Below are 22,179 nucleotides of genomic sequence, written 5' to 3'. Positions count from 1 at the left end.
AGAAAGCTGCCTAGAGATGTGGTGGTTTATTTTACTAAGAGGGAAATTAGAGATGAAGTTATACAAGTTGCCTATGATTCTAAAGTGGTGATTGCTGATCAAGAAGTTTTGGTTTTAAAAGAAATTCCTCCAAAGATTTTAAGGAGAAGGAAGGATTTTATATTCCTCGTGCAAGAGCTCAAGCAACGAGATATAAGGTTCAGATGGGAGATTCCAGTTGGGTTGATGGTGATGTATGAAGGTAAAAGGTACCGTCTGATTACTGTGATGCAGGCGCGAGATTTTTATAATAACGTTTTAAAAGCAACCTCATTATCACTTCTGGAAGCTGCAAAGGGATCTGGAGAAGGAGAACATCAAGAGACTGAGGATGGACAGACAGAGGAGAATGGTGCTGGAGGAGATCAAGCTACAATTTCTTTGGATGATCCTGGAGAGCGGAGGGTGACGCGTGCTGCTTTAAAACGATCAAAAAGAAAATAATAAAAGAGCAAGACCAGTAGAAGTCTATGGAGTTTCCACAACGAACATCTAGGAAGTTATCGCAATGGACATGTGGGAAAAGATTTGGGTTAGGAACGTAAAGAGAGAACTTTTATAAAATGCTTTATAGATGGCATTTAGATCCTAAAAAGTTTGCAAGTATGTATCCGGACTATCAGCCAAAATGTTGGAGATGTGGAGATGAAGATGTTACATATTTTCATGTATGGTGAACTTGTAAAAAGATCAAGGCTTTTTGGATAAAAATTTGGTGGAATATGTAGAAGATTTTTAAGCAAAGGATAAAGTTTTGTTCGCAAATTTTTTGTTTTTGTTTTTTTTTTGTTGGGGATAATTACGGACGTTACGGTTGTGGACACTAATTATGTGAAATTTAATTACGGCAGCAAGACTTTTGATAGCTCAGTAATGGAAGAAAGAGGAACTGCCGATTATAGGAGAGTGACTTCAAAGATTTTTGACCTGGCAGAGATGGCATAGATTTTGGCCTAAGATTTTTCGCAAGAACGTTATATTATGGAATGGAGAAAATGGATTTATAGGGTTAAGAAGTTTCATGTAGCATTTGAATAAGTCTTCTTTCTTTTCTTCTTTTTCTATTTTTGTTTTTCTATATATATTTAATATATATATATATTATCCTATATAAGCTAGAGAGTGATGGATTTTAGAGTTTATGGATGTTAGTATATGGTTGTTTATGATTGTTTTTTTTATATATACCTTGTATTTAGCTCTGGGAAGTCGGGGGGGGAGGGGGGAGGGGGGAGAGGTAGGGGGGGAGGGTGAAGGGAGGATTTTTAAAGGAAAAATTGTATGTTAAAACTTTTTAATAAAAAAAAACTATTTAAAAATTTTACATTTCTTTAGAAAGTACTTTAAAATTCCTGATCAGATGGAGAATTTAAAAAACCAGTTAACCAGATAAAGGACTTCAACTATCTAGGTATCCATTTTCAAACTTCCACCTGCTGCAATAAACAACTGAGCTCTATATAAGAGCCCAAATTGCATTCAATGTGATCCTTAAAATCTGTAAGCCATGAAAGCAATAATTACATCCCTGAAGAAATTAAATTAAATAGATCCAAGGGGCTTGGTACCCAGCTGTGATGCCCAGCTGTGTGTTTGTTAAGGATGCTTTGACTTTGGAAGCTATCCAGTTTAATTTTTAATTTAATTTAATTTTTTAGGAGCTAAATTCTTGCTCAACTTCAAATGCCCTAACTTGGTTAGTTTGGCTGTGACTCTCCTGAGGCCCACCTAAAATTTCAGTGTTTTTCAGGAAAGCATCTTAGTTCACCTTACTCTACTAAGTAGATTTACCTGATCCATGACAAAGTTAACTGACTTTGACTTCGCTAATTGTGACTGTTATGTCCTGGTTATATAATGTCTTGACCCAGATAAGGCCTTGATTGAACTTAAACAGAGGATCTGGGATTTTAAACCTCCAAAATGGCAGGACTGAAGTTACTTCTATTGTGGTACAACTGCTGACTCCCTCTAGGATGATCCCTAGATACTTCCAGAGCATCTTACATTTTCCTCCCAGAATTTTTTTTTACCTTGGTCCATTATGAAAATAAAAATAGATATGCCAGTCTCCCTCATGGAAATTTCATATGTGCATGGATCAAATCAGTAACACTGCTACTGCAAAATCCTTCATTTTATCACCATGGTGTTTGGAATGTATAAACCTAACCCATCTTTGAAGTGAATTTCCCCCTGAACCACTTAGGAGTCAGATGACTTAAAGTTTAAAAAAGCCTTTAAAATGCTGCTCTTTTCAAGGTGAAGACTTTAAACCAGAACCTGATACTGGCACAAATTATGGTAGTGCTGGATGTTTTGAGATAATTTTAACTGTTAAAGTATTATTATTTTAGTGTTATTGTATTATATTCTATTGTATTGTTATTGTACTACTACTGCAACAATTCCTAGGCAGAAGAGGGGAGAATTTCAGTATAAAGAACTAGAGAAGTGAAGGAGTTTCACCTCTAGATTCAGTCACTGTATGGGTGATTCTGCAAACAAGTACTGTATATGACATAATGAGTAGATTGACACGACTCTCACTAAACTTAATGTGTTTGATTTTGCTTTCAGTGATTTGAACTCTTCACTGAGGATTGTAAACCATGGTTATAACTTCATGTTATGCATAAACTAGGCCACTATAAATTGTTCAAATTATGGTTAAAACAAACAACAGTTTAGTATAACATAGAGCAAGTATTTTATAGCACCTTGAAAGAAAGAATAGAGATAGTCCCCAACTTACAACCATGCATTTAGAGACCATTCGAAGTTACAATGGCACTGAAAAAAGCGACTCATGACTATTTTTCACACTTACGACCACTGCTGTGTCATCATGGCCACATGATCAAAATTTGGACACTTGGTAACTGGCCTATATTTATGACAGTTGCAGTGTGCCAGGGGTCACGTGACCACCTTTTGTGACCTTCTGACAAGCAAAGTCAACGGGGGAAGCCAGATTCACTAACAACCTCGTTACCAACTTAACAACAGCAGTGATTCACTTAACAACTGTGACAAGAAAGGTTGTAAAATGGGGGCAAAATGCACTTAACAACTGTCTTGCTTAGCAATGGAAATATAGGACTCAATTGTGGTTGTAAGTCCAGGACTACCTGTACACCCAGATCTGCAAAAGTGAAACAAGGAAAAGAAACGGCTCTTACATATTGGTATGCTGTTTTCACAGCTGGAGTAGCTTTGTTCACTGCTGTGTTGATCAAGGCTCCTCCTTTCTGAAATCCAATATACATATACACTCATAAACACAGAGGTTCTGATGTATGCAGAACATAGTTTGATTCTCAATTTAAATAACAACTTTAGTTTTTAATGGAAAATCCACACTTCTGGTTAACTTAAATTACAACCCTTAGCATGACCCCAAATATGCCACTTTGAAGATTTCTACAGCTGCCTTTTGTCTAGCTTTGTCTACTACCTCCCAGAGTTTACAATACATCATTTCTATGGCTGACACACTTATCAGTGTACTGTAATGTACTTCTGTAGGGCACAATCCACCAGGAAATTGTCTTTCATAATGTTCTGATTACATAAATAGGTGTTTTGCATGAGAGATTTGCACTGATTACTGCATGTATACACTTGTATATACTGCACAAATTCTGAGCATTTTTTCCGCACATTTCTAAATAAGATTACATTCACATGATGACACTTTTTGCATTGCAAGATATATTCCAGTCTCCTGACATGTTGTCATACCTTCACAGTATGCATCCACTGATGGTATGTTCTTAAATTTCCTAAAAATGTAAATTAAAGGGAAACAAAAGTTAGAACCATTTTTGCTAGACTTTTATGCATAATCTTCATTGTACATTAAATTCATGTTCATAATGAACATAAGAGTTCTACAGTTCTTATCTTCACAGAACTTCATACTATATTATTTTCTCTGACAAAATCTATTGCTATGACAGAAGTTTAAAAACATGGTAAATTTAGAATTATTTAGGGACTGGAAAAATACACATACGCACAAATATATATGTATTGTATCAGGGTATAGTATAATACTACACTTTCTACAGTCTTACAGTTTAACAAAACTTTGCAAGGGGGCAGAAGAGCAAATCAATGTGTGTTCAATACTATTACTCTAATAAACTATTCATAATGGTCAGGTGAAATGGATTTCATAAAAAATAGCACTGTTTTTTATTTTGCAGTGCAAATAAATTTAAAATTTAGCAGGACAAGTAAATGTGGGTTTAGTTTTAAAACCATTATTAATTTTAAGATAGCATGAGGAATGATAGTTGCTATAAATTCCTAGCCAATGGCTTCTCATATAAGATATGGGTTCTATAACAGCTTCTAAAGCCTCTTAAACTCAGCAATATAATGAGGCATCTTGTAGTGAAGTATTTTGATTTGCTCATATAACACCACACTGAAAGCTAGTCTGGGTGCTGGAATTCTCTCATGTGTCAAAACTTTGGTATCTGAGCAGGCAACTCTATCTGCTTTCCAATAAGACCTGGTAGAGGAGCTCTCTCTGCAGGGATTAGCATCTTCAGGGATCATAAAATTGACTGTTCTCAATGACTACCCACTTCTATGGAACAGATTTCCTCTGGAAATCTAAAAAGCTCCTTCCTGATTGGTTTTTAAGAAAGCCATTAAAAGTTGGCTATTCTAGCAGGTCCTGGAGGTTGAAACATTTTAACGTTCCTTCTGGCTTTGGAGGAATTGTCTAATGAAATTTATATATTTATTTATTAAACTTATATACCGCCCTTCTCCCGTAGGACCCAGGGCGGTTCACAAGGCAATTAAAACAACATTACAATACAAAAATTAATAGCAGTTAAAATAGATTAAATTTTCCTTGATTAAAATCTAAAACCCGTATATCTCTGATTAAAAACCCAATTACAATAAGTTAAAAAAATTAAAAAATCCTCAGTCCTGGCCGGAAAGCTCAAAGAGCCAGGTCTTCAGGTCCCGGCGGAACGAACGAAAATCAGGGGCAGTCCTAAGCTCTACGGGTAACTGGTTCCAAAGGGCAGGCGCACCCACAGAGAAGGCCCTCCCCCTGGGTGTTGCCCGCTGGCAATCCTTTGCCGGTGGCACCCTGAGAAGGCCCTCCCTGTGGGAGCGCACAGGACGAAGGGAACTTGATGCCGGCAGCAGGTGTTCCCTCAGATATCCCGGACCCAAGCCATTTAGGGCTTTATAGGTCATCACCTGGTGATGACACTTGCTGGTGTTTGTAAAAGTACCCTAATCCCAACATTTCTTCTCCAAAGGAGAATAGCATAATGGGTATGGGTATGGATGGATGTGTATTCAAAAGTATCTTCACAAGCTCCTGCATTTTTATTTATTTTTTGGGTAAGAGTTTTGGAAATGTTTAGCTGTTTCTTTTTTTGTAAGCTTGAAAAATTATTAGCCCAAAGTCTTCCAGCTGACTTTATACCTAAAGTGAGGTTAGTACTTGTGGTCTCTGTTTCTGGCCTGGTGCCTTAATTATTGTATAAAACTGCTTGTCATATACAATTACTGAAGCATTTTCATTTAATACTGCAGATACTTGCATAAAAGCTGAACATGTAATTTTGAGAGAAGGAAGATGAACAAGTAAGTCTGAAGAATCTTTCTGCTTCTGTCATTTTTAATTAACCATTATATTCAGTTCTATCAATTTGCCATGCAAATGTTTATGATATCTTACGAAGCTGAAGTTAGAAACCTTCACAGCAATACATATCGAACACACAGAAGTACAATTAAAGAGACATAAATTTAAAAAAACACTTAATTCAATAAGGGGGTTATAAATCAAGCCTCAATTGTGCTTTTTGGTATTAAGAGAGTTGGTGTTAATTAATAGGAACAATTTCACATCAGGCATATAGGTAAAACTATTACAATCACAGACTAATTTCCACTCATCCATAAGAATAATGAGTGTTTATTTTATTCATTATTATTTTTTCATTCTAACTACTCAAATATCACATTAGTTGCTTTAACTTCTATGACATATTTGATATGTTGAAAACTGCAATTATTTGAAATAAAAATACAAACAACTGTTTGGTAAAATATCAGTAAGAGCATATATAATACATATTTTATATACATTTTTCTCATCTCCTATACAAAAACATCTAAAAAGGTCCATTAAGAAATCTTTTATTTTGGATTTTTAATAACATGGAACCTGAATGGTATTTCTATTTCAGTTATTTAATCAAAAACTCTATCCACAGTCAGCACAATGCTAAAAACCAATGTAAAATGTATTGTCATTTTCCTCTATTTCAATTAATGCAGGAGACATGAAAGAACAGATAGATTGTGATTAGTGTAAGTTTGAATAATGCGATATTTGATTTAGTGAGAGAATTATAAACTGATACCAGGTCATGTTTAATATGACCCAAAATTCAGTTAATGCAAGGCTAGTTCAAGCATAATTCAATCTATTACATATGCAGTTGCGTTGGGATTTTAGATGCTGCTAATCATCTTCATGTGTGCAAAATGGAGAAAAGGAAGGTTCTGTCAGAAGAAAAGAGGGCAAATTTAAAAAAGAGGGTTGTTATTACACTAGAGTGAAAATTTGATGTAACTGAATTACAATATATGAAAGTGGTCATAGCAACATTAAAATTAGGATGAGATGTTCGTATGCTTAAATCTCTGGTAGAATTTTTTTAAAAATGTTGCTTTCTATAACTAATCTGTGACTTTGTCAACTATAAATTTAAATTACAAGTATATTCTTTTTATCTTTTATTGTAATATTTCATATATAAAATATATAACAATTTTCACTGTCTATTTCCTGTGAGCTGAAACCAATTACCATATTTTCTATAGAATTATCACTTCAAATAGTGCAAATTTGAATAATGTCACCATTTCATGGGATTCATTAGCTGCCCTAATCAAAACCTATCTTTGGTCAAGAAGTACAAAAGTATATATATATATATCTACCTCCACTTCCTGATGAGATTTCTTCTTCAAAAATATCAGAGAATCCTTTTCCTGCATTTAGCTTTGCAAGTCGACCTTCAATAAACTGCAATAAAGTGTGTATCAAAGCTGTAATAACTTTGTTAAGAAAACTGTATAAAATGTAATTTTATTAGCCGCACTATAAAGTACTAGAAATTTAGAGAGGTCACAGCTACTTCCATTTCATCACGTAATCACTTGCCCATCCAACCTTCACTATTTCTTTTATTCTTCATAGCTGTTTAAAGCTGAATTTGGGAAGGGGGAAGGATGATTTGAAACTTAAGTCAATACTTGTGGTAGTTTTTGAACCAGAATTCACAAAATAAGTTGGTGGGGGGGAGAATCACAACCCCATGACAATATAGCAGAATGGTTCTGTAGCAAAATATTTTTGACATTAATTGCATCTTAATTAATCTCACATTGGAATGTAACATTTATTATCTTCATATTTTAAAGGCATGATACTCTTCAAACTGGTATCTAATTTGCTTTAACTCCTATATGTGTATTCATTTAAAAATGTGGGACACATTTTAAAATATTAACGTATGTTAAGAAAAAAAATGTCCACCTACAGGTTATATATGAGCAGTATGGTAATCTTAAACAAGGAAAAAGCAACTATATGGTGCCATTTTTGATACACTTACATTCTAAGCATATTTGATGAGAGCAAATCATACTAAAGAAATTCAAATTTATCAGCTTGAAACCAATGTCTAAAACCTCTATTTTTTCCGTTAAACCACTGAATTATTCTAAATTCACTGTTTGAATCTCTCCAAATAGCATACAATTCTAGCTATTTAATATTGATTAGAAAGAAACGTACTTCCTTTAAACAACTCTTAGCTTTCATACTATGCTTATATACCAATTTATACAATCTCTCTTAAAGCTTAGATTCAAAGCAGTGTTTGTAATTATAACAACAAATTGTGCTTGAAACTTCCTTAAGTGTTAACAAACTACTATCAATGAAAGGATATCAGATTAAAATTACTTGAAAAGAAATAAAAAATAACTTCTTTCACCCACATCGTGCTTTTCACAAAGCAAAAACTTTATCTCCTTATTTGTTACAAGAATTCCACACATGTATGGAATGCAAAAGTGGAGGAAATGCACAAATACTGTATAAAACATGCAAAGAAATTAATGTTTATCATTTGTACCAATCATATTCTACAGAAATTAATTTTCCATTCAAATGCTTTTTTTAGGAAAATCTCTAATTACACTGATATAAATCCAGTTCATAAATTCTGTATAGTTCACTGACTGGAAATTTATACTAGTAGATGCCAGCTTTCTTGGCCTGATAAGAGATATTTAGAACTTTGTGAGCATAAAGGGCTAGTACAATGGATACAACCAATCCCAAAACAGAAGGAACTGGGGAGATTGTTTATTTATTTATTTTTAATCTCCTCTATACTCCACAAAGTTCATTAGTCAGAAGACTAACTTCTTCTACACATAGTGCTGGATTACAGGCACCCACTTTTTATAGCTTTATTTTTATAAAATGTTTATGAAGTCTTATCTATTTATATGTACTGAAAAAGTAAATGTTTACTAAATGAGAGGACTAGAATAAAAGCTCTACATGCATGTCTTTCCTCTCACAATAAAATTCTTTTTTATTCTTCACTGTAAAATTAAAACCAATGTTTAATAATTTTAAACAATGATTGTAATCAACAGAAGGTAGCATTTGTCATAGTTTGCCAATTTCAATCTCACCAAAAAAAGGAAGTGTCAAAAAATGGATGTAAGAAAATGCAAGTTTCTAATTCTCCATCCACTCACATCTCTGAGTTCTAGAGAATTTTGAACCTATAGATAAGCTGAAAAGAATCATGAAACCTTGTTAAAACTGCCATGTTTCAATTATTGGCAATCAAAATGAAATAACAATGTATTGTAAAAACTCTCAATTTGCATTAAATTTTCATAAACCTAAAAAAAAACTTTTTCAACCCTCTAAAATACTGACATTTTTAGGATTAATACTTTTTCCCCAAGATTAGGTAGCCAAAATATGAGATAAACAAAGAAATTATTTGACTGATTGCATTTTTCAACATGAATACCAAATCACTGTTAACTGAAATGGTACACAGGAGCCAATACAAATTAATTATTTGGCTGACTGTCATATGCTATCACAGATTATCCAAACAGGCCTGTCAGTGACAATCTGATGCTTGTCAATGGATAGACTGATGACATGAAACAAACTATTCCATGAATACATTTTTAAGAGGACTAGATAAAGGCAGCAGTAGCAGTGAAGGACATGCTATCACTGATTATTTCCTCTTCTTCTTAGCTAACATTCTTCTCCCTTCACCCACCCCTCAGCCTTAACCTGGCCTTTTTCCAAATGGATTGGTTCATGGTCAGACCGCAGTAAGGGATCACTGGATTATTTCACAGCAAGAATGAGATAAAGCACCTTTAACTACCACTGTGCAGAAAACATTCTTTGAGCCACAAAGCATTATCTATCCAGGGAGAGTTAAGAAATCATTCCTTGCTCTCATACCAAGCACATGATTTATGAGCGTAAGATAACAGAGTGTTAAGCATGAAGTGAAAGGAGATATTTGTTTTGGGTCTAATCTTATACTCACAAAATGTTAATACAAATTGTGAGTTCACAAAAAATTAATAGCTGCATCATTAATTGTGTTCGGTGGATTTGTCAGATTTCGCCAAGAAAAATGACAAACTAAATGAACAACAATCTTGCCACATCCGTCTATTATTTTCCTCACCTTATACAACTCTGCTTAAACATTATACCTATTTATTGGGTGTTGTATACCAAACACAAATGTGTCCTATTAGCAATTCAGAGCACTGCCTAAAGAATAAAAGAGTTATTAATAATAAAATAAATTTATGTGTCAAATCAGGTCATATTTTAGTTTTGATCAGACTGGAGCTGCTTTGGGAATTTCAGTATCACAGGGGCTTATAAAAATTGCATAGAGGTGCAAAAACATGGTCAGTGTTCTGCTTTTAACAGTATATACCAGGTAAGGATTTCATCCATTTTTCATATATACATCATGTTTTCTATTTCAAATCAAATAAAGAAGTTTTCTCTTTCAAGAAAAAAGTGTATTCTGTTCTTAGATTTAGACACACAAATATTATACCATCAACAACTTCAGTAACACACATTTTTGCAAAGTTTAAATAGTTAACCTTTTTCTTAGGTTTCTAAATTATATATTCCTTATTAATGCAATATAAGTGAAGGAGATTGATCATCTTAGTTCCATACTTAACCAAAATAGCTATTATTAGTATAAACCAGGGGTAGGCAACCTCCGCTCTTCTATGACCCAGGGACTTCAACTCCCAGAATTCCTGAGTCAGCTGACTCAGGAATTCTGGGAGTTGAAGTTCCTGAGTCATAAAAGAGCCGAGGTTGCCTACCCCTGGTATAGATGTTCAGGGCTCTAGAGAAATTATATATGGCAAGTCATTCAAAAATGGCTGAAACTAGTGAAATAGGTATTTGTATACAATACTCCATACCCAATTCTATTTATGTCCTTTTATATTCAACTAAATGATAACACGGTCTAAGTGGACATCACGGATGCTGTGTGTATGTTAAAAAGGTTAGAAATCTATTATGTAATATGTAGTGCATAGTTTTTACACACTGCTTTTGCTTCCCATTTGTATGATTACTAAGATTTCACTTTCCAAAACAACAGTGTTTCAAAATTACAATAATGCAAATTTCTGCCCTGCTGCTGATTCACATATACTATCCATCCATCTGTCTCTCTCTTTGAACTGTTCACAAGATTTCTTTTCTATTTAAAAAACAGTACTTGCCACTGAACCTAAAGCAACACTTTAAATTCAAATCTCTTATGACTCAAGTAACCTTGAAAGGTGCTTAATTACAAACAGGTCTTTGGATCAGAGGCAGCTGAATGTGCAACACAAAGAGGAGGAATTATATAAAATACTAAAGGGGCACGTGTTTCTTTCCCTATTCCAGAATAACACTATTTCTATTCTTTCCAATTAGAAACTGCACTTTTCACTTCTGCTGCCATAAATCTCTACATAAACCATTAAATTCCAGGAACAAAAACTTTTTTTTAATGAAAGTTACCTACCATCCTGTGAATTTCACTTATCTGTTTTGTACTATATCTTCAAAGAGAGCCAGAAGATTAGTTAAACATGGTCCCCCACCACCACCTAAGGTTCTAGCTTTTTTAATCAGAGGAAATGTTTTCTATTTTGTGCTGAAATTTGGACTGCAGTGTTTATCCAATGCTTAGAATAAGCTTTTAGGACTGTTCCTATTTGTATCATTTTGTTCTCTTCATCCAACAATGGTTTCCAACAGGCCAGCAGAAAAATTAATCTTCTAGCATCAATCAATAGCAGCAAAAACCTACTATTGAAGTAGTCTTTCTAAATCTTGTTTATATCAAGACAGTCCAAAACTAAGAATTTCTTCCCAATTCCAGATACACAATTTGAGTTCTAGCTTTTGAGATTCATCAGACAAAACAGTTCTAAAACACTGCACTTTCACCCTTTCCTCTCCTCTGCTACAACTACAAGGAAGAGATAAGAAAGCACCCACTTCTAAAGAACAGAAGTTCCTCATTACGTCTGAACTAGACACAGGTTAGTTTTTAAAAAATGTTTGAAAATCACCCATGATCATAAGACATGACCCGATTCTGGAGTGTCTGAACAAATAGAAATTCTGCTCAATATGATACAGAGCACTAAAAAAGCTTCTAACTTTCCCTTCCATGCAATGGGAAAGAAGAGACATGCATAATTTCAAACACATGACCCTCTGGGCAATTAATGTCAAATTAAGATTTAGCTGTAACATCTGGGAAAAAAATTGGAAATACACCTGAATGGTATGGTCCTACTAAACTGATTTCCATTTTTAAACAAAGTCAAAGTCAACTCTATGAGATAAAATGCTGTATGTATATTATATTATATTATATTATATTATATTATATTATATTATATTATATTATATTATATTATATTATATTATATTATATTATATTATATTATACTATATTATATTATATTATTATATTATTATATTATATTATATTATATTATATTATTATATTATATTATATTATATTATATTATATTATATATTATATATATATATATTATATTATATTAATTATATTAATTATATTATATTATATTATATTATATTATATTATATTATATTATATTATATTATATTATATTATATTATATTATATTATATTATATTATTATAATATTATATTTATTATATTATTATATTACCCTGACAGCGATGTGCTCATGCATAGGAAAGCCTCTTAAATAATGGCAAAATAATTATATCATACATGACTACAAGTATGAACATCAAGGGACTAGGAGAAGACTCCTAACTTCTGTTCTCCACATATGTTTGCACCATACCCAAATTTCCTAGTCCTGAAGGGAGCAGTTTATCAGAGGATTGGAGACTAGCAAACATGAAAATTAGACTTCTTGTGCTCAGTTTTACTAGTGATAAACAGGTTTAAATCTATGTATGTATCCAAAACTTTTTATATAAAAAGAGCTATTCACTGAATAAGGACTTAAAATTATGATTGGTTGAATTTTACCTTTACCCGAACCATTTATTAATAGTTTCCTATACGCTTGCCACATCACTTCTAGAAGACTGGAAAATCTGCCAAGACAGATTTTGGATGCTCACAGGAGGATAAGGATGATTCCAAATAGAAATACAATTTTAATATACTGAAAGAAACCCAAGACTTTTTAATTGAAGTAGGTTTATTTTTTATTACCTCAAAGAGTTGTCACTAGAAAGAACCTATAAGAAAAATGTACAAGAATTTATCTTAGCTATACTCTGTTTTCTCCTCAGATCATAAAAATCCTTCCTTAGTCAAATCAAAATTCAGAAACTGCTATTGATAATGTTGTATCAATTTTTATGTCCCTGAATATTCATATGCTACATGCATTAGAATGGTATTAGATCAACAATCTCAGAAATACCTGTTTAAAAAGTTGGAGATTCACTGCAGTTTCCAGAAAATGTTTAGTAGAACTGTAACGATGCTTGATGAAGCTTTCCTCACAGAAAATGATAGGCTCTCCCTAAATTTGAAAAAAAAAATAAGAAATATACATTTTTATAAACAGTTCTATTTAACATTTCTTTACAGTATACTAATTAGTTTGCATGTAGCAGTACTTGCAATCAATATTGTTAAACCTGGTGAATTTAACTTATTTTTCATACTAGAAATAATTTCCTATGATGCACAGACAGAATATTACCAAATGCCCAAAATGAATTATTTTGTAAAACCTAAGTTTTTAAAATCATTATCCAACATGCCTAAAATAAAAACAAAGTCAATAATAGCTAATCATGGGCACAAAACAGATTTGAAATAATTAGCATCCATTTTAATTATTAAAAAAAAAAATTCTGTTACTTTAATTAAAAATTCATCTTTTCTGCAAGTGAAATATCTTGTTATGGTTTGGGGAATATATCAGAAATATGGAAAAACTAATATAAAATAAACACACATTTTCACAGCACAAGAATTGCCCTATCTGACCCACTGGGTCTCTAGTAAGCCTTTTTTCTTGTGATTCTGTAGTAAAATATAGTGTGCCCAATAATCCAGAATGGATTATTCACATCCTTTGATTATGCAAATTAGCTATGGATTTTCCATAAAATCCTCATGTCTGTTTAATTCTCTGCTGGATGCATTCACATTTAGCTAATTTGATTATTCAGAAATGTTGAATATTCCCCAAATATTTTCTATAAATAGTACTATAGTAAATACTTTCAAAAGAATCCAGTTATGGTTTATTTATTTTTAAGTCATAAAGTTAAGCAAAACTTTGTATCATTCATGGGTTAAAAATATTTAAATTTGCCAGAAAGAAACCATACCGCAATAAGAATAGAAACAAAACTTAAAGGGTTGTTCAAAATGATTTTCTGACACCACAAATATTAAATTATGTATTTGAAGCCCCCTCCCAATTTTAAATTACTACCACTGCTATAATAAATTGAATAAAAACAATCAGAATACTCTTGCACTAGTCAACTTGAAACAAGTTTATAACAATCCTCAATTCAGTTTCAATAAGACTAGCATGAGAAAATTTGCACTGACACTTCTCTTAGAATTAAAAGCTGGGTCCTCCTATTTATTTTTATGTATTAAAAATAATATTCTTTCAATCCCAACTATTAAAGGTCAAGAAGGGTAATTCAGAATACTTTAGGGTCTTATGTATCACCTTCTGCAGTAAATCTGTATTAATTATGGACCGTTAATAACTGATATATATTGCTAGAATACAAATGATTTGCTGGGATTCTTTATGAAAAGAATTGAATGAAACTTTCTGAAACTGAAATGAAAGACAGGAGTATTTATACCTATAATGTTTATATGAACCCTGAAACTTCAAAAATGGAGTAAGAACTACCTCAGGCTCTGGTGGATTGGAGGGGAAATTAAGAGACAACATGAATAAATTTAAGAAATGAAAAAGGCTATTTTAACAGAAGCTTCTTTGAATTACTTTGAAACAGGCTAGTTACTAGTGTATACCTACTACCTCCTCTAAATCCCATTAACCTTCCATTGTTGGGAACTATAGTACTTCAATTTCTCAGAAATTCAAATAATTCACTGACTCTATGTGGAGATCTGTTTGAGAGGAGGAGATTAAAACCAGCTGTAACTTAAACATTTAAAAGTAATTCAAAGATGTTACATGTTAGGCACTTTCATAAAGTCCTATGTTTAAAGATTACTGTTCTCCTTTCTTGTGTCCCCATAGACATCTCCAAGAAAGAAGCCAGATTATGTATGGAAAACATTTGCATACTACTAACATAATAACAATTTGTCGAACTGTAACCACCAAATAATTTCTCAATGAACTTTTCCCAAACACATTTGACTTGTTACATAGACTGATTTTTAGTCTATATTTTTCGGCACTACAGTACATGAAAAAGAAGAAGTGCTACTGTAAGGGTCTTCCACACTGTGTCCTTCCTACACCCTGATGGAAAAGGTCCAAGTATGTATGTATGTATGTATGTATGTATGTATGTATGTATGTATGTATGTATTTATTTATTTATTTATTTATTTATTTATTTATTTATTTATTTATTTTATTGGATTTATATACCGCCCTATTCCCGTAGGACTCAGGGCGGTTTACAGGGTAGTTAAAACCATGAATACAAAAAATTAAAAACAATTAAAAAAATTAAATTAAATTCAAGCCCCAAGAGTAAATCTAAAACCCAGTTAAATTAACAACCCCACAGTCTGTACACAGTATGTACACTTGCTGGTGTTTCTGACACATATCATGATCATCTCCTATAAATATTAATAATCTTTTTTAGAAAAATGACCAACAGGAAATCACCACTCTATTACTTTTCAATGTAATCACATCAAAGATTTAAAGTTTCCCTTTTCAAAGAGTTCTTTCCTTTTCCTCTAACACAGATATGTCAAACTTGCGACGTCACATGACATCATGTGACGTATCGGAGCTTGTTCTCTATTGCCGGCAATGGAGTGGGCGCGGCTTTCATGTGACGCATCCGGCCCGTGGGCTGGCAGTTTGAACATGTCTAAGATCTCAAATATAGAACTAAAAGTCATTTGAAATTACTTGAGCAAGGGAAGTTGCAGAGCTCTTGGAGGCACAGTTTATTTTATCCCCAGTACTGTTAGACAGCAATTTGTCTTCTATCTGAATCCAAGAAGATACCCCAAAATATCCAATGGAGGGGGCTCCAACTATCTTAGCCAAGGCCTGGGAAAATAGATCTTCATGGTTCTTCAGAACACCAACATTTCCAACATACTTCCAAAGTATATTTTTGATCAAGGTCTATTAAGGATCCTGCACTGAAGAGCTGACTGCTAATATTTTTAATATCGGATTGATTTTCCTCTTTTTGGCCAGACAATATAACTGTCCTCTTGATAACAGTTATTACAGACTTCTGAACATCCCCATCTTCTTTTCATGAGCTAGTGGGCACAGCATGATACATTCCTTTTAAGCTCCATCCACATTTTAAACTAGCTGCTTAATATAATTGTAAATAACTCTTGACACACGAGCTCAGAATAAATCATTATCCTGAGCATAAAATAACCTAATGCCTATAATTATACTAAAAGCAAAAGCAAAGCTGGGCTCAGTAGACATCTTTGCTTTAAAAAGATAACAGTTCCTTTGCCACAAGGATAAGTTTTAACAGAAATTTAATCCCAGGATAGTGAAAGCCTCTGTCTGACTAGGAAGATTTTCTGCCAGTCACAGAAGATAGGGAAGGAAAAGAGGTGTCCTCTGAGAATCTTCCAGTAAGGCAATAATCGGAGAATATATATCACACTTCCCATTTTTAGAGTCTCTGCTTTAATGAGTTATTCCAATCCTATTCATGACAGTCCTGGTCTTGAGGTCAAAGTTAGTGGACGAAAAATGATGGCAAAAGTATGCCCACATTTATTATGTACAAAACTTATCAAGAAAACAAGAGCAGTTAAAACCCACTTGCTTACATGAAGTATTTTGGAAAGGGAAAAATTATGTGCGATAAATGTGTAATTCTTCATGATAAAGCAGGAAGAAGAAAAATACTGTAATACACTAAACAAATCACCTTTCTCAAAAACCATATCATTAAAAGATTATAAAGAACATAAACAACTAACTTGATTTATACTTCACTTTAAAAAATTTGGCAGCATTTCAGAAACCTAGCCAAGAAAAAGATAAAGCCATAAAAAGATACTGGACCTTTACAAGGGTGAAAACCACCCACCACTTAACTTGAAAAAAAAATACAACAAGAGCTTTGTTTAAATAATACTAAGACTTGGCAATTATAGTTTGAAAAATTGGAGAAATTTCAAACGAAAAAGAGTACCATCTTCTGTTTCATTTGTTTAATGTCCTATAGTATTAATGTCCAAGGATATGATGCAAGAAGGGATCATCTACATCTTTAGGTTAGAAGAAACTGGGTTAAGAAATCTTAAAAAGCCTTTAGAAACGTTAACAACCAAGCTCAAAAGGCTGCATGTTTTGTAAGGTGTGTAAAAGGCTATATACATTGGAAATATATTTGTAATGTACATAATTAACATACATTTAAAATACAATCATTTTTGTGTAGATGAGGAAAACTAATCTCAAAAAAAACCCCCACATACTACACAGACTCCTGCATAAAAAGTGAATATATATTTTCAATGAAAACTAGAGGGACTATGCAATACTTATTCAGCCAAAAAATACAAATATTCAGGTAGGTAATAATAATAATAATAATAATAATAATGATAATGATAATGATGATGATGATGATGATGATGATGATAATAATAATAATAATAATAATAATAATAATAATAATAATAATAATAATAATAAGAAGAAGAAGAAGAAGAAGAAGAAGAAGAAGAAGAAGAAGAAGTTGGAAGGGACCTTGGAGGTCATCTAGTCCAACCCCCTGCTAAGGCAGGAAACCCTATACCATTTCGGACAAATGGCTGTCCAGTCTCTTCTTAAAAACTTCCAGTGTTGGAGCATTCACCACTTCTGGAGGCAGGTTGTTCCACTGATTAATTGTTCTAACTGTCAGGAAGTTTCTCCTTAGTTCTAGGTTGCTTCTCTCCTTGACTAGTTTTCATCCATTGCTTCTTGTCCTGCTTTCAGGTGCTTTGGAGAATAGCTTGACTCCCTCTTCTTTGTGGTGGCCCCTGAGATATTGGAACACTGCTATCATGTCACCCCTCACCCTTCTCTTCATTAAACTACACATACCCAATTCCAGCAACCGTTCCCTATATGTTTTAGCCTCTAGTCCCCCAATCATCTTTGTTGCTCTTCTCTGTACTCTTTCTAGAGTCTCGACATCTTTTTTACATCGTGGTGACCAAAACTGGATGCAGTATTCCAGGTGTGGCCTTACCAAGGCATTGTAAAGTGGTATTAGTACTTCACGTGATCTTGATTCTATTCCTCTGTTAATACAGCCTAGCACTGTGTTGACTTTTTTGGCAGCTGCAGCACACTGCTGGCTCATATTTAAGTGATTGTCCACTAGGACTCCGAGATCCCTCTCACAGTTACTACTATTGAGCAAGGTACCACCTATACTATACCTGTGCATTTGATTTTTCCTGCCTAAATGCAGAACCTTACTTTTTTCACCATTGAATTTCATTTTGTTAGATAGTGCCCAGTGTTCGAATCTGTCCAGATCCTCCTGTATCTTAAGCCTATTTTCTGGAGTATTGGCTATTCCTGCCAGCTTGGTGTCATCCGCAAATTTGATGAGTTCCCCATCTATCCCCTCATCCAAATCGTTGATGAAGATGTTGAAGAGCACTGGGCCCAGAACAGAGCCCTGGGGCACCCCACTACACACTTCCTTCCATGTAGATGCAGTTCCATTGAGGACCACACACTGAGTACGGCCTGTCAGCCAGCTACGAATCCATCTGGTGGTGATGCTATCTAACCCACATTTTTCTATCTTATCAAGTAGTAATATTTATTAATAAAATACTTCAGTTTTTAGATGTTCATTTCTACAAAGTATATTTTGATTAATCATCCCATCTACTACATACCCATTATCTGAACTAGATATAATTAAACTAGATTCTGCTAAATCTTAATTACGGTCAACCTGATCCATTTAAAAAGTCTATAGGTTGGTAACAAATTTATTAGGATCCCAAAAAGCAGTAAAAATGTGTGCAAGATTTGAATTCTTCAGAAATTTTTATCAAAAAAAAATCTGGAATACCCAAATTATGGAAAAAAGCAAGGGATATCTTTTGGGACTAGATCAGGTATTACAGCCATGACTCTTGTTAAAAATCAAACTCAAAGGAAACTGAAATTAAACTGAATTTATTGTTTATCAATACGTATAATCTGTATTAGATTACTTCTAATGATTATTTTTACTCTCCCATCAGCTCTAAAAGCACAAATGCCATTTATTTCCTGCCATAGGTGAAGCTCGGGGGCTTCTGGGCTGACAGAAAGCATAAAAATGGAATATTAACCCTTTAAATCAGCAAAGGCAAAGAATCATTTGGGACAGTGTACCGGGCATAAAATCAAATGCATGCTGAAATAATATGCTGAAGTAGACAGAGGACTCAAATGAACTGCTTAGTTACCTTAAAGGTGCCAAAGTTGAAAAAAACTGTCTTAGCCAATGAGTTAAATAAACAATCTGAAGAAAAGATATATACACAGACATGCAAGCATTTCCATATATATATATACAGGGCTTTTTTTCTCATAGAACGCTCAGAACGGAGTTCCGGCACCTTTTTTGGATGGAACCTTGTAGGGTAGGCAAGGCGGGTTGTATGACACATGTGAGTTCCAGCACCTTTTTCTTTTACAAAAAAAGCACTGTGTGTGTGTGTGTGTGTGTGTGTGTGTGTGTGTATATACACATACATATACATATATATATATATACACATATACATATATATATACACATATACATATATATACATATACATATACATACATACATACATATATATGTTTTCTGAGGTTTTCGCGGGTGTTTGTATGTGGATCTTTGGTCATTCGGGTTTTTCCCCGCGTAGAATTGAAGGTGTAGGAGCAACGTTTCGACGGAATCCCATCCGTCATCCTCAGGCTGGTGGCTTCAGCTTCCTTCTTCTGGGAGAAGCATGTGGTAGTGGCTGTTTGTTCCTCTTTTTTATATTTTATATTATATATATATATATATATTTTATATTTTATATTTTATATTTTATATATATAAAATATCTAGGATCTTAATAAATACTGTCTCAAGCTGTGTCTAAAGATGACAACTGAGGTCTACTAGAAACAGGATAATGGAATAGCAATTTTATGCCCAGAATGAAACCAATTGATTCCATTCTTTGAGAAAAGGCAACTACCGGTTTTGCAAGAAGCAATATTTTGTTGACATATCTTGTTTTCTGTTTAAAAACAGAAATAACGCACATGTCCCATCTCTTCAGCATGGAGATTCATGAATGAAAATGTTAAATTATGAAGTAACAATATTATAACAGATTCAACTTTAAAAAGCACCATGAATGAATTATATGTATTAGGAATTACATCTAGCTTATTCCAACATAATTCTGACTACATGAACATCATTGCTCCAACCTGAGAACCAAAATCTGACAGCTGTACTCTCCATTCTTCAAGTGATTTACCCACTAACATTAGAAGTGAGACAAATGAAGAGCAAATTAAGCATTTTGTGTTTTTAGAGCCAGTCTGGTTTAGCAATTAAGGCACCAAGCTAGAAACCAGAAGACCACAACTTCTAGTTTGGCCTTAGGCATGAAAGCCTGCTGGGTGATTTTGGGCCAGACACTCTCAGCCCAACATATCACACAGGGTTGTTGTGAGGAAAATAGGAGGAGGATCATTTATAAATGACTCAAGTTGGCAAACATAGCTAATACTCTGGAGTCATTTATTTGAGTCATTTATAAAAATAATAAAGCCATGATATAATTAAAATTAAATAATAATTTTCTTCATCTGATCACTGTATATTGCTTTCCAAAAATAACATGGCTCAAACAAGTTTTCTAACTGCATCGTGATAAATAAAATTCAAATGTTTAAACATTCTTTAGAATTAAAAATAGATCCCTGAATGATAAAAGTTAGCTTACAGGTTTGTATCTTAGTGCATCTCTGTAGGAACCAAACAAGGCCACCTGAGCTCTAAGGAACGCCCTGGCTACTCCATCACCAGTAGCTGTGGACTGCTTCTTCAGTTGATTTTTCAGGGCCGAGACCTGCATGACAGAGAAGAGCAGTTAATTTGACACTTCAGAAATTGGTAAAGGGAGGTACAAACCCAATCAGCAGGCAAGCTATGGTGTCTGCAGGTCAGCCAAAAAATCGTGCCCTTCCTTGATAGCTTATCTTTTTAACTGCAAAACACACCTGCTGATCTGTTAATTGAAATGAAAGCAGGGGATGCTGGTAAGTGCTAATGCAAATTGGTTTATGCTCTCTTTTTTCCAAGGCCTCTTGACATAAATAAGCTTTAATTATTTTACAGTAAGTGGTTTAAGAGATTCTTCTTCTGTAGATTTCTTGCCACCATCATATGTGCTTGGTGTCTCGGATAAAGACGAACAGATATCTTTCAGTTGAGTTACAGAAACTTTTTAAATTTAGCTTATCTCTTAGTGTAACCCCACTTATTCTGTGCTACCAAACTCACAACCATGTGTTTTTTTTCTCCTGCCAGAAGAGATTTCACTAATGCTGTAATTTATCAGAACCAGAAATGGTTCAACTAAATGGTAATGGCAATGCTTTTATAAAATCACCATACTGCAGCTTATGAGTTGTATCTATCTCTGAGCAAGCTCGGTGTCGGAACTAATGTTATATAGCCTATGTGTATATTATAAATGTCCATAGTATATTTAAAAATATAACCTGCTTTTCAAGGGATTTATCAGAAAGTTGGGAAAAGAAGAAAGGATGCGATGGATAAAGCGAAAGCTGAGGCACTGATTTGGAATGTTTAGGTAAAGTATGAATGGAAGACAGACTAAAATTAATGAATTAATGAATGTATAAATATCCATATGCTTAATAACAAAACACTTAATATGGCTCTTGATCCCCAGAACACTGCCCATTCCTTTTGTATGTATTTTTTCCAGTCAATTAGCATATAATACAATAGATTCCACGTATATATATATTTATTTATTTATTTTATTATATTTATATACCGCCCTTTCCCGAAGGACTCAGGGCGGTTTACAGGGTGATTAAAACGAAAAATGCAAAAGTTAAAAACAATTAAAAAATTATATCAATCCCTGAACAAATAAAAAACCCAGTTAAAATTAAAATTAAAATTCTCAGACATGAAGCTTACGTGAGGTCCTTGATCAATAGTATCTAGATAAAAACTATGGCAACTGTAGAAGA

At 33.5% G+C, this 22,179-nt stretch overlaps 1 protein-coding gene across 1 annotated transcript in view; it reads right to left on the bottom strand.

Annotated features, from left to right (window-relative positions):
• Window positions 1-22,179, bottom strand: part of DENND1B (DENN domain containing 1B) — a 219,192-nt gene that overhangs the window by 37,102 nt on the left and 159,911 nt on the right. The window contains exons 13-17 of the mRNA XM_081323441.1: window positions 20,895-21,020; window positions 13,138-13,239; window positions 7,033-7,117; window positions 3,784-3,824; window positions 3,222-3,290 (exon numbers count right to left, since the gene is read on the bottom strand). Coding sequence (XP_081179567.1) covers window positions 3,222-3,290; window positions 3,784-3,824; window positions 7,033-7,117; window positions 13,138-13,239; window positions 20,895-21,020 — 423 coding nt within the window. The remainder of the gene's footprint in view (window positions 1-3,221; window positions 3,291-3,783; window positions 3,825-7,032; window positions 7,118-13,137; window positions 13,240-20,894; window positions 21,021-22,179) is intronic.

The sequence above is a fragment of the Vipera berus genome, assembly GCF_964194415.1.
Source record: "Vipera berus genome assembly, chromosome: 3".
Classification (NCBI taxonomy): domain Eukaryota; kingdom Metazoa; phylum Chordata; class Lepidosauria; order Squamata; family Viperidae; genus Vipera; species Vipera berus.
Note: the sequence above shows the minus strand (reverse complement) of the source record. Positions and strands in the feature narration are given on the sequence as shown.